The 12,317-nt window shown below is 37.0% G+C and overlaps 2 protein-coding genes across 3 annotated transcripts in view; one reads left to right on the forward strand and one right to left on the reverse strand.

Annotated features, from left to right (window-relative positions):
- PACC1 (proton activated chloride channel 1) overlaps window positions 1-2,026 on the forward strand; it is a 54,388-nt gene extending 52,362 nt beyond the window's left edge. The window contains exon 8 of one of the 2 annotated variants that reach the window (XM_067032034.1): window positions 328-1,875. In XM_067032034.1, coding sequence (XP_066888135.1) covers window positions 328-489 — 162 coding nt within the window. In that variant the 3' untranslated portion in view covers window positions 490-1,875. Of the gene's footprint in view, window positions 1-327 lie in introns of both variants that reach the window. The other variant, XM_059076268.2, reaches the window with a different exon arrangement.
- A 1,189-nt stretch (window positions 2,027-3,215) lies between these two features.
- Window positions 3,216-12,317, reverse strand: part of PPP2R5A (protein phosphatase 2 regulatory subunit B'alpha) — a 99,859-nt gene continuing 90,757 nt past the window's right edge. The window contains exons 9-13 of the mRNA XM_059076193.2: window positions 7,832-7,882; window positions 7,417-7,536; window positions 7,201-7,328; window positions 6,201-6,302; window positions 3,216-4,432 (exon numbers count right to left, since the gene is read on the reverse strand). Of these exons, the coding sequence (XP_058932176.1) occupies window positions 4,300-4,432; window positions 6,201-6,302; window positions 7,201-7,328; window positions 7,417-7,536; window positions 7,832-7,882 (534 nt within the window). The 3' untranslated portion in view covers window positions 3,216-4,299. The remainder of the gene's footprint in view (window positions 4,433-6,200; window positions 6,303-7,200; window positions 7,329-7,416; window positions 7,537-7,831; window positions 7,883-12,317) is intronic.

Here is a 12,317-nt window from a genome sequence, read left to right on the forward strand (position 1 = left end):
TGGGGTGTGTAGTTGGGGGGAGATCTGTGTCAAAGCAAGGTCAGTCACACTGTGGGTTAGGCCAGAAATTTAAAGCTCAGGACTGAGTACCTTATTTGTGCAGAGCTTTTTGAAAATTTTTTTTTTCTTTCAGGATCACTTTATTGTAGGGAGGGATTAGTATTTTTCTCCTCAAATTGAGCTATGGACAAAGTATGGAGTTATGGCAGTTTTGGAAACCAGTTGTTTTTCTTGTTGCCTCAATAATTGGAGGGGCTCTTTGACAATAACACTGAAAATCAAAAATGGAAGCCAACAGAAAAACTTGTGTTTGTTTCTGTTTTGCAGATAATCACCGCCAATCCTTGGAACACGATCGCTCTTCTCTGTGGGGCCTTCTTGGCATTATTTAAAGCTGCAGAATTTGCCAAACTGAGTGTGAAGTGGATGATCAAAATTAGGAAGAGATACCTTAAAAAAAGAGGTCAGGCAACGAACCACATAAGCTGAAGTCGACTGTGTTGTTCGTAGGACTGCCCGAGTTCATGGAAGTTCTCATCACTTCTGCTCTGGTAAACCTAGCTGCCAGCAATCCTGTCCTCACTTGAAGAAACGGGCCTTGCTGGGGGCCTGCCTGTCACACTGCAGCTTCTAACTGGTCCTCAGAGAGACAGGCTGTCTAGAGCCCAATGGAACAGATCCAATGGATGACCTAACTGTTAAGTATTTAAATGATTAATGAACATTTTTTGACATATGACATGAATAGGGTTTGTAGAAGATGGAATTAGATATAATCCAGTTTCCTGAAGGTTTTTGAAAGCTGCCTTCCTTCTCGGTTTGGTGTATAGTTAAGGTCTAACAGGATGATTAAGGCTCTGACCTTAGGTTTTTTTCCTTGAGATCTTTTTAAATGGACAGAGGAGAGTGTGATTCTCTTCTCCCCCACCATTGACTCTTCGGGTGTGGAGGACATGCTGTGGAACCGGTGTACCGTGTGTGAGAAACGCAAAACCCCTGTCTCTGGTGCCATCTGCCAGCCCCTGACATGCTCTCGTTTGTTAAATATTAAATGAGACTTTTTTTTAAAGCTACTAGAAAAACTAGTAATTAGATCTCTTGTGGACTGACTAGCCACCTACCTGTCTGGCTAGAATATTGGTTGATGCAGGTATGAGTTCGGACTGATTAATATACAAAAACACTAGGACATGTGTACACAGTAGGTGCCTACTCAGTGTATTTTGATGATTTCATTAATAGGTGAATAAAAGTTAGGTTAATACAAAAGGAATCAGTGTGGCAGTATGCATATCTGCTAAATCAGTAGGCACCAGTACGCTTTCATTCCGTGACCTCCAAATAAAAGGGAGTGTGAGCCTGGACTTCCATGATGGACGGGTCTGGACTCCCGAGGTACCTCATGACCACGTCCAGGGAAGGGCAAGGTGGGCAGGCGATAGATGGCTGGTGGTCAGGAAGTCACAATAAAGCCCCATGAATAAGCTGTGTTAGCTCTTCCTGTCCTACAAACCTCCCACCCATCTGAGAAAGGGGCCCTCAGTATGACCCTCAGAGCTTTCAGCCCAGCCTGTGACAGAGATGAGTACCCTCTGGGTATTTTTCACATGGTAGCCATTGGCTGATTTAAGGTTATGAAGATTATTTCCAGAGTTTTAAATTATTTACATGCCCTTTGCCTCCAAAGAGGACTTGGTAGCATTTCTTCAATTCTGTAACCTGGTTTTAGATAATTCAAAGAGAACAACTCAAATGTATGAGTGGGGCAATTTTAATCTCATGTCTAACTTAACAGCAAGAAACTGTGGTTTTTGGTTGAATTATTAAAGGTGAATTTGTGTAAGGAAATAGTCCCTATTTTTCTATGGCACAGAAGCAGGTACATTCAAACTTTAGCCTAGGTCCTGTCTTTTTTTTTTTTTTTTTTTTTTTTTTTTTTTTTTTTTTTTAGGTCCTGTCTCTTTTATAAAATCGTATTGTAAGGCAAATGCAAAGCCAAGCATTAAAGCTTACATTAACAGCACTGAAAAACAGGTATGTGTATTTTTAAATTCTCTCTAAAGATGACACACCACTTTAATATTAAATAGCTAACAAAATTTGCTCCAACGTACATATTAAAACTGTACTTCCTGTACTGTAGAAAGTTGAGAGACCTCTTGAATGTGCTTTCGAGTAAGTAGCTAATTAATCAGGAAGTGGGCATTTCTAGCTCTTTCTTCAACAACAACTATTAGCTGCAGCCTGCCACAATCTACTCTGGCTGCTCTTCAGTGAAAGAAATGTATGCCTAGACTGTCCACAAAATAGACATTTAGACCCAACCACCTTGCCTTTTGCTGTGTTCTGTAGCCGGGTCACCCTTTCCTTCTCCGTGTGCTGTCCCCAGTTGTCAGTAATCCCGGCCGGCCTTAGGTGAGTGTATAGCATCTGGCAAGAGCACTGGGCCTGGACGGCTGAGGTGGCGGCCATTTGAGAGCATCATAAAATATGAGCCACGTCTCGAAAGGAAGAGGAGTTTCTCCTGGTTTCACAGCGAGCAGAACGAGGTGCTTTCACAGTGACCTAGCAATAGTGTGCTAGAGTTGTTTTTCATGGAGGTGAAAGAGTAGAAGCAGACACCAGTAGTTGAAAACTTTGTAACAACAATCTCCCTGCCCCCATAAAAATAGTGCTATTATTACTTATTATAGATTTTGAGATTTATCCTCCTAGGTCTATTTCATTTTATTTTATTTTGGCTGCACCACACGGCATGTGGATCTTAGTTCCCTGACCGGGGATCGAACCCGGGCCCTTGGCAGTGAAAGCATGGAGTCCTAACCACTGGACCACCAGGGAAATCCCATGGGTCTATTTCAATTAAAACTATGTATATATGTACACACATTTAAGGTAAGTTAAACCCATCCTCCAAACAAAAGAGACATGAAGGAAGATGGAAGGATATCCTAGAACTTAGAATTTTATGTGAAAGAACTTAGAATTTTATGTGAAAATTCTATACAACAGATATACTTTGGTAAATGGCTGGAACACTCGACTCTGGCACACAATCTTCCTATTCGTTAACTGGTGTACAACCTGCAATTTGCCTTAAAAGTTTCTCTATATACACGTATGTATGTACGTACGTATGTATATATGTATGATTGAGGGGGGGGCAGCCTTCTTCTGAGCACCTAACCTTAGTGCTGAAAAAAGCAAAGTTGAGGTAAGGCAAAATACAAACATAGATTTATTAAATGCTGCTCAATCCCCCAATAAAGATCTTTCATTACAAAACAGTTTTCCACACAACTGCAAGTTAAGAGATTGGAATGGTACTCTGATAACAAAATGTGAGAAAATACTTGACCAAGTAGAAACATATACGACTTCTCTATAGTCAGCTTTTTCAGAAGCCCACAGAGGAAGCCTACTGCATTTCCTTTACATAAAGCCAGGCAGAGACAATGAGCGCTCTGCATCACCACACTGTGGGACTCAAAGCCTCCATCCCTGCATCAGGAGGTACTGGAGAAGGGCAGGTTGTGAGGACTGGAAAGGCCCTGCCTTCAGCCTTTGGGAGGAAGAGGAGGAATGAACTGAGAGGCAGGCTGAGTGTTCACGGCACTGCCCCCACTAATCTGTGCTCAGTGCTCTGGGGAGTTGCAGATGAAGGGGGATGTTCATAAGGATCGATCTGAAGAATTTGGTTTACTTTCCCAGCTTTTATTTATAATTTGTGCTTTAAAAAGCCTGGAAATTTAAGTTTTTGCTCAAATTCCAGAGTACAGTAATATCTCTATGAAGGAAGGCTTAGGGCAAGTAATTCCCTCCGTCATATTTCTGGGAGAGATGAAGGGAAGGATAAGAATTACACCTTAGTTTTATTTTAGGAAAGTCTTTTTCCTAGGATGTAACTAAGGACTGCAGCAATGTGAAAAAGCACATTATCAAAGGGAAAAATATACAGAGCAGACTACTATATCTATGTGCAACACAACCAAAAACAGAATTCAAGTCATGATTCTTACCACTCCCATAATTATTTCACTCATATCATAGATGATAAAGTTCATTCATTTCTGTGAAACTTCAGAAGAGTGACACAAATCAATGATTAGACAAAGGTTACAATATACTATGGCCATGATATAGCACAGAGCTATGTTTAGTCCATATATATTTTTTTCATTTACAGTTGCCAGAAAAAAATTGGCCTTTTAATTATACTGATGAGGTTTGTTTCATAATTTTTACATACTTCAAAAAAGTGTACAAAACCACCTATCCAACGGAGGTGGAAGGCTTTTTTTATTCATCAGTTGTATTGCTGAGAATACTGTGCATGTTGTAAGCACTGTTCTGCTTTTCTAGAGCTTTCTTTAGCTTTAGCTCCTCCAATTTTTTCCATAATTCTTCACGTTCCAATTCCTTCTTTTTCTCCCTGTAAATCAAGACTTTTGTAGTTAGAAACTTTTATTTCAGAGCTTGAAGAAACATGCTGTTTGGCAGTTGGCTGGAGAACAGACTGTTCACTCACATGTCACTTAAATCCCTCTACTAAAGCATTTGAGACTTTATATTACCTAGAGCACTGCATTACTCATCTTCATCTCCTGAGTGTGATACCACGTCCGTGTGGCTCCTGTACCAACTGAAAGTTATCGTTCGCCTTCCCTCCCTGCATTTTATCACCACCACCACAACGACTGTGGCATCTGTGCTTTATGGTTGGCAAAGTACTTAGTCACCTAAACCCCTTGCAGTGGGTTTCTGCCGACAGACTGAAGGGGAGCCTTTTCCAGGTGGAAGCCATATCCTTTGGCTCCACATCGCTAGCTGCCAACCAGTCTGTGTCTTACTATCTCTTGTCTCCTGCATGTCAGAAGGAGACTTTAAAGTTTGAATAACCTCTCTAAAAAAGCAAAACTCAAAATATGTTGCTTCAACTACTTAATTTCAGTTCTAAAGAGAACATTGCTGAATAACTTGGACCAAACTATTCTGAAGGGCTATATGAACATGTGAAAAAACCATGGGCTTACCGTTCTGCAGTTACATATGCTTTAAGGGGACAAAAGTGCTGATTTACACAGCCAGTAAGATATAATGATCACTCTTAGTTATGTGAAATATGCATTTTTCAAATATAAGTTTCATATGATCCTAGTCATTTTTCCTTCTTCCCATTGCTTCCTGGGACTCAAACTATGTACCTAATTTATATTCCTGCCTGAAAGGTACTATTTAAAAGAAATAATGCATTGAGTTAGTTATTGATGGACTAGGATGGCCTTGAAGAAGAGAGATCAGATCCTTTCTCTACTTGCCACAAGAAAACCAGGACTAGGAACTTACAGTCAAAATAGATCAGCTTTTCCAAACAGAATAGTTAATATACTTATTAGAAATAAATGGGCTCAGGTACAGCAGTTATTGAAACTGAAATAAATACATGAGAAGGAAGTGATTTTTAGATTTTGTAGTAATTTATGAAATTTTCAAAAAGAGGTAATCACTAAGCCAAGTTCCTAAATGCTAATGTGTGTGACCATTTATTCACTAAAATATATATTGCAAGGAACAAAATATCAGTAATAGTACTCAGCCACAGACATATCCTTATGTGAGTTTCCTATTCCCCAAAGGGAACTATACTGACTTTAAAATACCACTTTGTTAAAATGTGAAGCTTAAAAACTATCAAATTATTGTGCAAGGAACAGTTGAAGAATAAGCTCACTATGGAAGCCCATGTGGACAAAAGCAATTCTCATAAATGTAAAAATAATTATGTAAAATAGTATTTAAAATTCAGCATAAATTGTATTTCACAGTACAGATGTTATACTGATAAAGTCTAAGGCTCAGAATGAAACAGAATTTATGATTCACATTAAAATCATAATATAACCATTAGGAGTTTACTTGGAAATGACTTTAAAGTTCTTATTAGAGACATTCAAATTGTAATGCTAAATGTAATTGGCTTTTTTCTTTTTTGAATTTTATTTATTTTATACAGCAGGTTCTTATTAGTTATCTATTTTACACATGTTAGTGTATATATGTCAATCCCAATCTCCCAATTTATCCTACTGCAGCAACTGGCTTCTTAAACATAATTTTAACTTAGAATACCTTATTGGACTGAATCACATTCAACTAATCTAAAATGTACAGATAAGTCTATAAATAAAATTGTCAAATACCTTTGTCTTTCAGCTTTGTAGGAACTAGTAAGATCATCGAAAAGCTTGCCATTCATCTCCATGAGGGTTTTCAGCACATTGTACACCAATGCTACAATGGTCCTAAAATGAAAACAAACCAGTGCTGGGTTACTGATGCTACTAACAGATGGGAAATGTAACACTATCATCTCTGAAGTTGACTCAGTCAATCCATTTTAGAGCTGACAAACTGAAGTTCAAGAAGTTTAGTAATTTGCTCAAGGTCACACAGCCAGTGGTATAGTAGAGATGGTCAGTCTGATTCCAGAACTCCTTCCATGATACAGTCCTTGCCACTGTATCACGCTTAGATTAAACCCTAAAAATGTTATGGTCAGCTTCCTGTCTGCTCTAGAGTCTACTATCACAAACCCTGAGTAACAGCATTAAAATAAGTTGAAAAAGATCCAATTACCGTAACTTGTAAGAAGAAAAAAGTAAAAAACAGGATAAGGATGTTACAGAATTTAGAATGTATGCAATCTAAACATCACTGATGTGACCTTGAGCATTGAAGCTTCTCCCTGGGCTAGGCCAGCTATGGAGGTGAGACTGGATACTGGCAGCACACAGTCACCTGTGCATCCTCTGCAGATGTTGGGTTGGTCTCCCCAACAGGGTTTAACCACACACTAGTACAGAATGCCATACCAGACAGTCCCTAGATTTGCAATTCTAAATTGAAATTAAGAACATACAGGAGTTCAGGGTTTTTGAGCATGAGCCACACATTCTCCTTGCTTGGCCCTGCAATAATAAACCTTTCTCTGCTCAAAAAAAAAACCAAACAAAAAAACCCAGAACATACAGACACACATACAACTTCATAAAACTCACTGCAGAATAGAATAAAACTATGTGATATTAACCTTGGGATCAATTACAAATCTGTACAGGTTTCATATGTATGAGTTATGAGATCAAATGACAAAGAGGTCAAAAAAACAAAAATAACACAATCAACATAAAAGACACTTACGGATTCCAGTGTTCTTTGGAGATTTTGTACAAACTGCCAAACATAATTGGCAGAATTTTATCAATATTCTCCTCAATCAAACTAAGAATATATTCATTGTTCCAGAAGTACAGCGCCCTTTCTGCAACCTAAAAAAAGACATTTAGAAATGTCAAAACTAAAAGAGAAAAGAAGTAATAGTGTAAAATAAAAATGGCTTCACTGAAAACATCATACCTGAAAATGAGAACTGGATACACACTTGGATATCTGCTTAAAAAGGGGCTCTTCAATTTTTTTGAATTGTGTTGGTTCAATGACATCTAAGATTTCTTCAATTTCTCCTAAAAACATCACCTAGGTTAAAAAAATTTTCTTTTAAGAAACATAATATGACAAATTACATGATGTTAATATAGAAAACACAAATGAGAAGGTTAACCTACAAATTAAAGAGTGGATGAAAAAAATCTTGATAGTATATGCAATTTACTATGATGTACAGATATTCTACCAAGTCTCTCTAATCCCCACAGAACATCTCCTGCTTGGTAGCAGTGATGATACACCCAGCCCGAAGAAGCATGGTTTACAGCCCTGAGATTGAGAAGTTCTAATAAAATGCACTGTTTTTTTGTTGAATGAAACGCACCTCTTTCTGACTGCATGTTTTTGGCCAAAATTTCAGCAATCCTCTGATCACCTGCAAAAAAGGGAAAAGTTGATTTAGCAGGAATTAAGCAAAGAAGCTGGTTAATCTCAGGAAATTATAAATAATTGTGATAATATCAATATTCATTCTAAAGGAGGACAACAGTATTCAATAATTATGTATATCCCCTTGCTCTGCTCAGCTTTAGACTTCTACCAATTCAACAGATACTTATTTAATGCCTTTGTACCAGATACTGTTCTAGGTGCCAGGGACACACTGATGAATAAGACAGAAGGAGGTCCCTGATTTTCATGAAGCAGGAAGACCAACATAAGTTAGCAATTAAACTTATAAATAAGATAATTTTAATAGTAGTAAGTGCTACTTCCTACTAAGAAAATAAAGTATGAGATAATGACTTGGTGGGGTGAGGAAGGGAGGCTATTTTAGGGAGAAATTAAGGAACAGATAATTCCTGTTTAAACCATTATGAAGCACCCAAAAAAGCCAGAAAGCTTCACAATTTATTTCATGGCTGGCACAGTCTTGATAACCCAAATACAACAAAACAAGGGATCATGAATTTAAGTAAACATAGTTGCAAAAATCTGTATTAAACTGAATATAACAGTATATTAACAGAATACTGCTACCTACCCAATAACTTATTCCAGAAATTCCAGGATGGTTCAACTCATTATAGTTATAGGTTAAAAGGGGGAAAAAAAACTGTATGATCATCTCAAAAGATTTTGAACAGTTATTTGATTTCTTGATTGATTATATATTCTGATAACAATTTAGTAAGCTAGGACTAAGAACTTATCAGAAACCATCAGCAATCAACTTATATAATGGTCTCCTGGAAATTGGCAGTAAAACCATTTGGGCCTGGTGCTTTTGTGGAAATAAATCTCTGACAGCCTTTTAAGTAAATTTAGTTATTGGTCTTGTCTAGTCATGAAGAACACTCATCCAAATTAAAACTGGGGAAGAACACTGTTCTGGAGCCAATCCAGTAAGATAAGAATCTGATGAATAATGTTGAAAAGGGATATCAGAATTATACTTATTTGTCTAAGTGTATGATAATTATATACCACTTAAATATTAAAAGATGAAAAATTACTAGAATGAGTGGGAAAATTCAATATGTGGTCAGATAAAAGATAAATATGTAAAAATCAATACCTTTTAAAACAAACTATCAGTTACAATAATCAGAGAAAAATAATTAAAACAATGAGGTAGTAGCATGGAAACTGACAGAGAAGATATATGACACAGAGGACTATCTAGACAGACTCAAGTATATATGAGGTTTTAATATATGACAAAGGTGGCATTTCAGTTCCTGGGAAACAGCTGAATTAGTCAATTAATTGGTGTACTTGAACTGGTGGCTCACCAGTTAGAAAAAAAATGTAGCTCCTTTGGTAGGCAGACTCCTGAAATGATCTCCTATGATCCTTACTTCCTGAATCCACACTCGTGGGTAGTTGAGCCCTTCCCTGAAGTGTGGACTGGCCTACTGACTTGCCTCTAACCAACAGAATGTGGCAAAAGGGACAGAATGTCACTTCCATGAGAAATTTACAAAAGATTGTGACTTCCATCTTATGAGCAGACTCTCTAGGGCCTTCTCGTCTTGCAAGCTTTGATAAAGCAAGCTGCTATGTTGGAAAGGCCCAAGTACCAAGGAATTGAGGGTGGCTGCTGGCCAACAGCATCTGAAGAACCAAATGCTAACAACAGTCACGTGAACTCAGAAGCAGATCCTTCCTCATCTGAGACTATATGCAACCCCATACCTGGCCAACAACTTGACTGCAGCCTTGTGAGAGACCCTGAGACAGAGGACACAGCTAAGTCATGCCTGGATTCCTGATTCACAGAAACTATGCAATAATAAATGTTTGTAGTTTTAAGCCACGAAATTTTGTGATAATTTGTTATGCAGCAATAGAAAACTAAAACAATTCCTTACCCGTGTCACACAAAAATTTCAATTTCAAATGGTGTAGTGGGTTGAATGGTGGCCCCCAAACAGATATGTTCATGTCCTAATCTCTGAAATCTATGAATGTGACTTATTTGGAAAATGGGTCTGTACAGATATAATTAAGTTAAGGATCTCAAGATGAAAGCATCCTGGGTTATCTGGGTGGGCCCTAAATCCAATGACAAGTATCCTTGTAAGAGATAACACAGAGGAGAGACCGAAGAAGAGGCAGCAATGTGATATTGGAGCGATGCAGCCACAAGCCAAGAACACCTGGAGACACCAGAAACTGGAAGAGGCAAGGAACGGAATCTCCCCTAGAGCATCTGGAGGGAGTGCAGCCCTGCCGACACCTTGATTTTGGACTTCTGGCCTTCAGAACTGTGAGAGAATAAATTTCTGTTATTTTAAGCCACCAAGGTTGTGGTAATTCGTCATGGCAGCCCTAGGACACTATTATAGATGGAATAAAGTTTTTACACGTAAAAACTAAATCCATAAAATAACTAGAATATGACTGAAGAGTATTTTTATAATCTCAAAGGGTAGAAGGATTTTACTTAGCATGACATTAAGGCCAGAAGCCATAATGATGAATAGATTCCACTACATAAAAAGTTTTTAGTTCTTTTAAAAGGCAAATATTAAAAACAGTATATTCAAAGTTAAAAGGAAAACTCCAAATGGATAAAAAAAATTTGCAAAATATAATAGGCAAAGGCTTAAAAGTAGGCAAAGGACACAGAAATATAAATGACTAATAACCATATAAAAGGATGGCTGTAATAATTTTTAAAAGCCAATTAAAATATTTCATACCTAGTAGACTAGCAAAAATTTAAAACAATATTCAAGCACTGGCTGATAAGGGAAAATAGGCATCTTCACACACTGTACTCTTTGACCCAGCAATATGGTTTTAATTTCAGTAATTTGGTTTTTTTTGGGTTTTTTTGAATTTTATTTTATTTAACTTTTATACAGCAGCTTCTTATTAGTTATCCATTTTATACATATTAGTGTATACATGTCAATCCCAATCTCCCAAGTCATCCAACCACCACCACCCCCTGCCACTTTCCCCCCTTAGTAATTTGGTTTTTAAAAAATTTTACATACAGTAAAATTTTTTCTCTTTTTGGTGTACAGTTCTCAGGGTTTTTTATACACACATAGATTTTTTTTTTTTGTAACCAACATTACAGACAGGACACAGAATGATTCTAACATCTTAAAACATCCCTACACCCAGCAACATGCTTATAACAATGAAAACTCCAATAACTCAAGTGTCCATGAATTGAGGATTAAATATGTTATGATAACCCATATAACGGAACTTGATGTGACCAGTGAAAAAATGAAGCAGATTAATATGGAAAGATATCCACATTATATTGACAAGTGAAAAAACCTAGTCAGCACTGTCCCACTGTTTAACCTATACATAAATATATGTACAGAAAAAAATTTATAGAAATATATTCACCAATTTATACGGGGATCAGATTTTAAGGGACTTCCTCCACATTATGCTTTATGATTTTGTCTTGTGTGAACCAAATTAACACATTACTTTCATAAATGGAAGTAACAATAAAGTCATTTCCATTTTGGAAAATAAAATAATTTCAATAGAAGATCTAGGGACATAAAGCTCTGACTTATTTACAATTTGTAGGAAGCTTTGATACGAATGCCAGGCTCCTAGAAAATGAGTATTAGGGCTCAAAACCAAGTACTATGGCCTTAATTTTGGTGCTAGAATGGCCTACAGTAGAAATTATAAGATGTCTGTATCTACAGATCTTTATGAATTGAAAAATATTTTCCTTTGTCAACTTGGACATTTTACCTCCTCATGTTGCTACTATTTCTATTAACCCAACTCATCTAAGCCAAATGTCCGGCCCTCATCCCTCTCCCTAACCTTTTACTCTATAAAAAGAAATCAGCTGTCTCCCCGATCCACTCCATATTAACTTAATTATATTTATATCTGTTTATTATTCACCAAGCAGGAACCATGTTAAGGGTTTTCTTTGTCTCAATTCTAATGAGAGTTATCATGGATTTGCATTAAGTTTTACTTCACTTTAGAGGTTTATGTGGTTTCATGTAAATACTGGGCTTCTAATTCTCCTATTTGTCTTTAAAAACTGTTTTTAGCTGTTTCCAGAAAGAACTGCAAGTCTAAAACTCTAAACATCAGGGAGTGGAAAAATATCTTTCATTCCTTTACACAGACAAAGCTCAAGTCAAAGGGAGAACTCTAAGTACATAATTTTTTTCAAGTGCCCCTAGCCTCAGAAAACTCTAATATAAAGAAAATCATATAATTTAAATCCTTCAAACCCCTTGCTATTCTTCAAGAACTCTTAGTTTAAATATTTAGATTTAGGATACCTAGAAAACACTCTCAAAATACTTACTTCACCAAGGTTAAAATGTTGTTTTCTATGTTTTTATCCTTTTCTGTTT

The sequence above is a fragment of the Kogia breviceps genome, chromosome 1, assembly GCF_026419965.1.
Source record: "Kogia breviceps isolate mKogBre1 chromosome 1, mKogBre1 haplotype 1, whole genome shotgun sequence".
In the NCBI taxonomy this organism is placed as follows: domain Eukaryota; kingdom Metazoa; phylum Chordata; class Mammalia; order Artiodactyla; family Physeteridae; genus Kogia; species Kogia breviceps.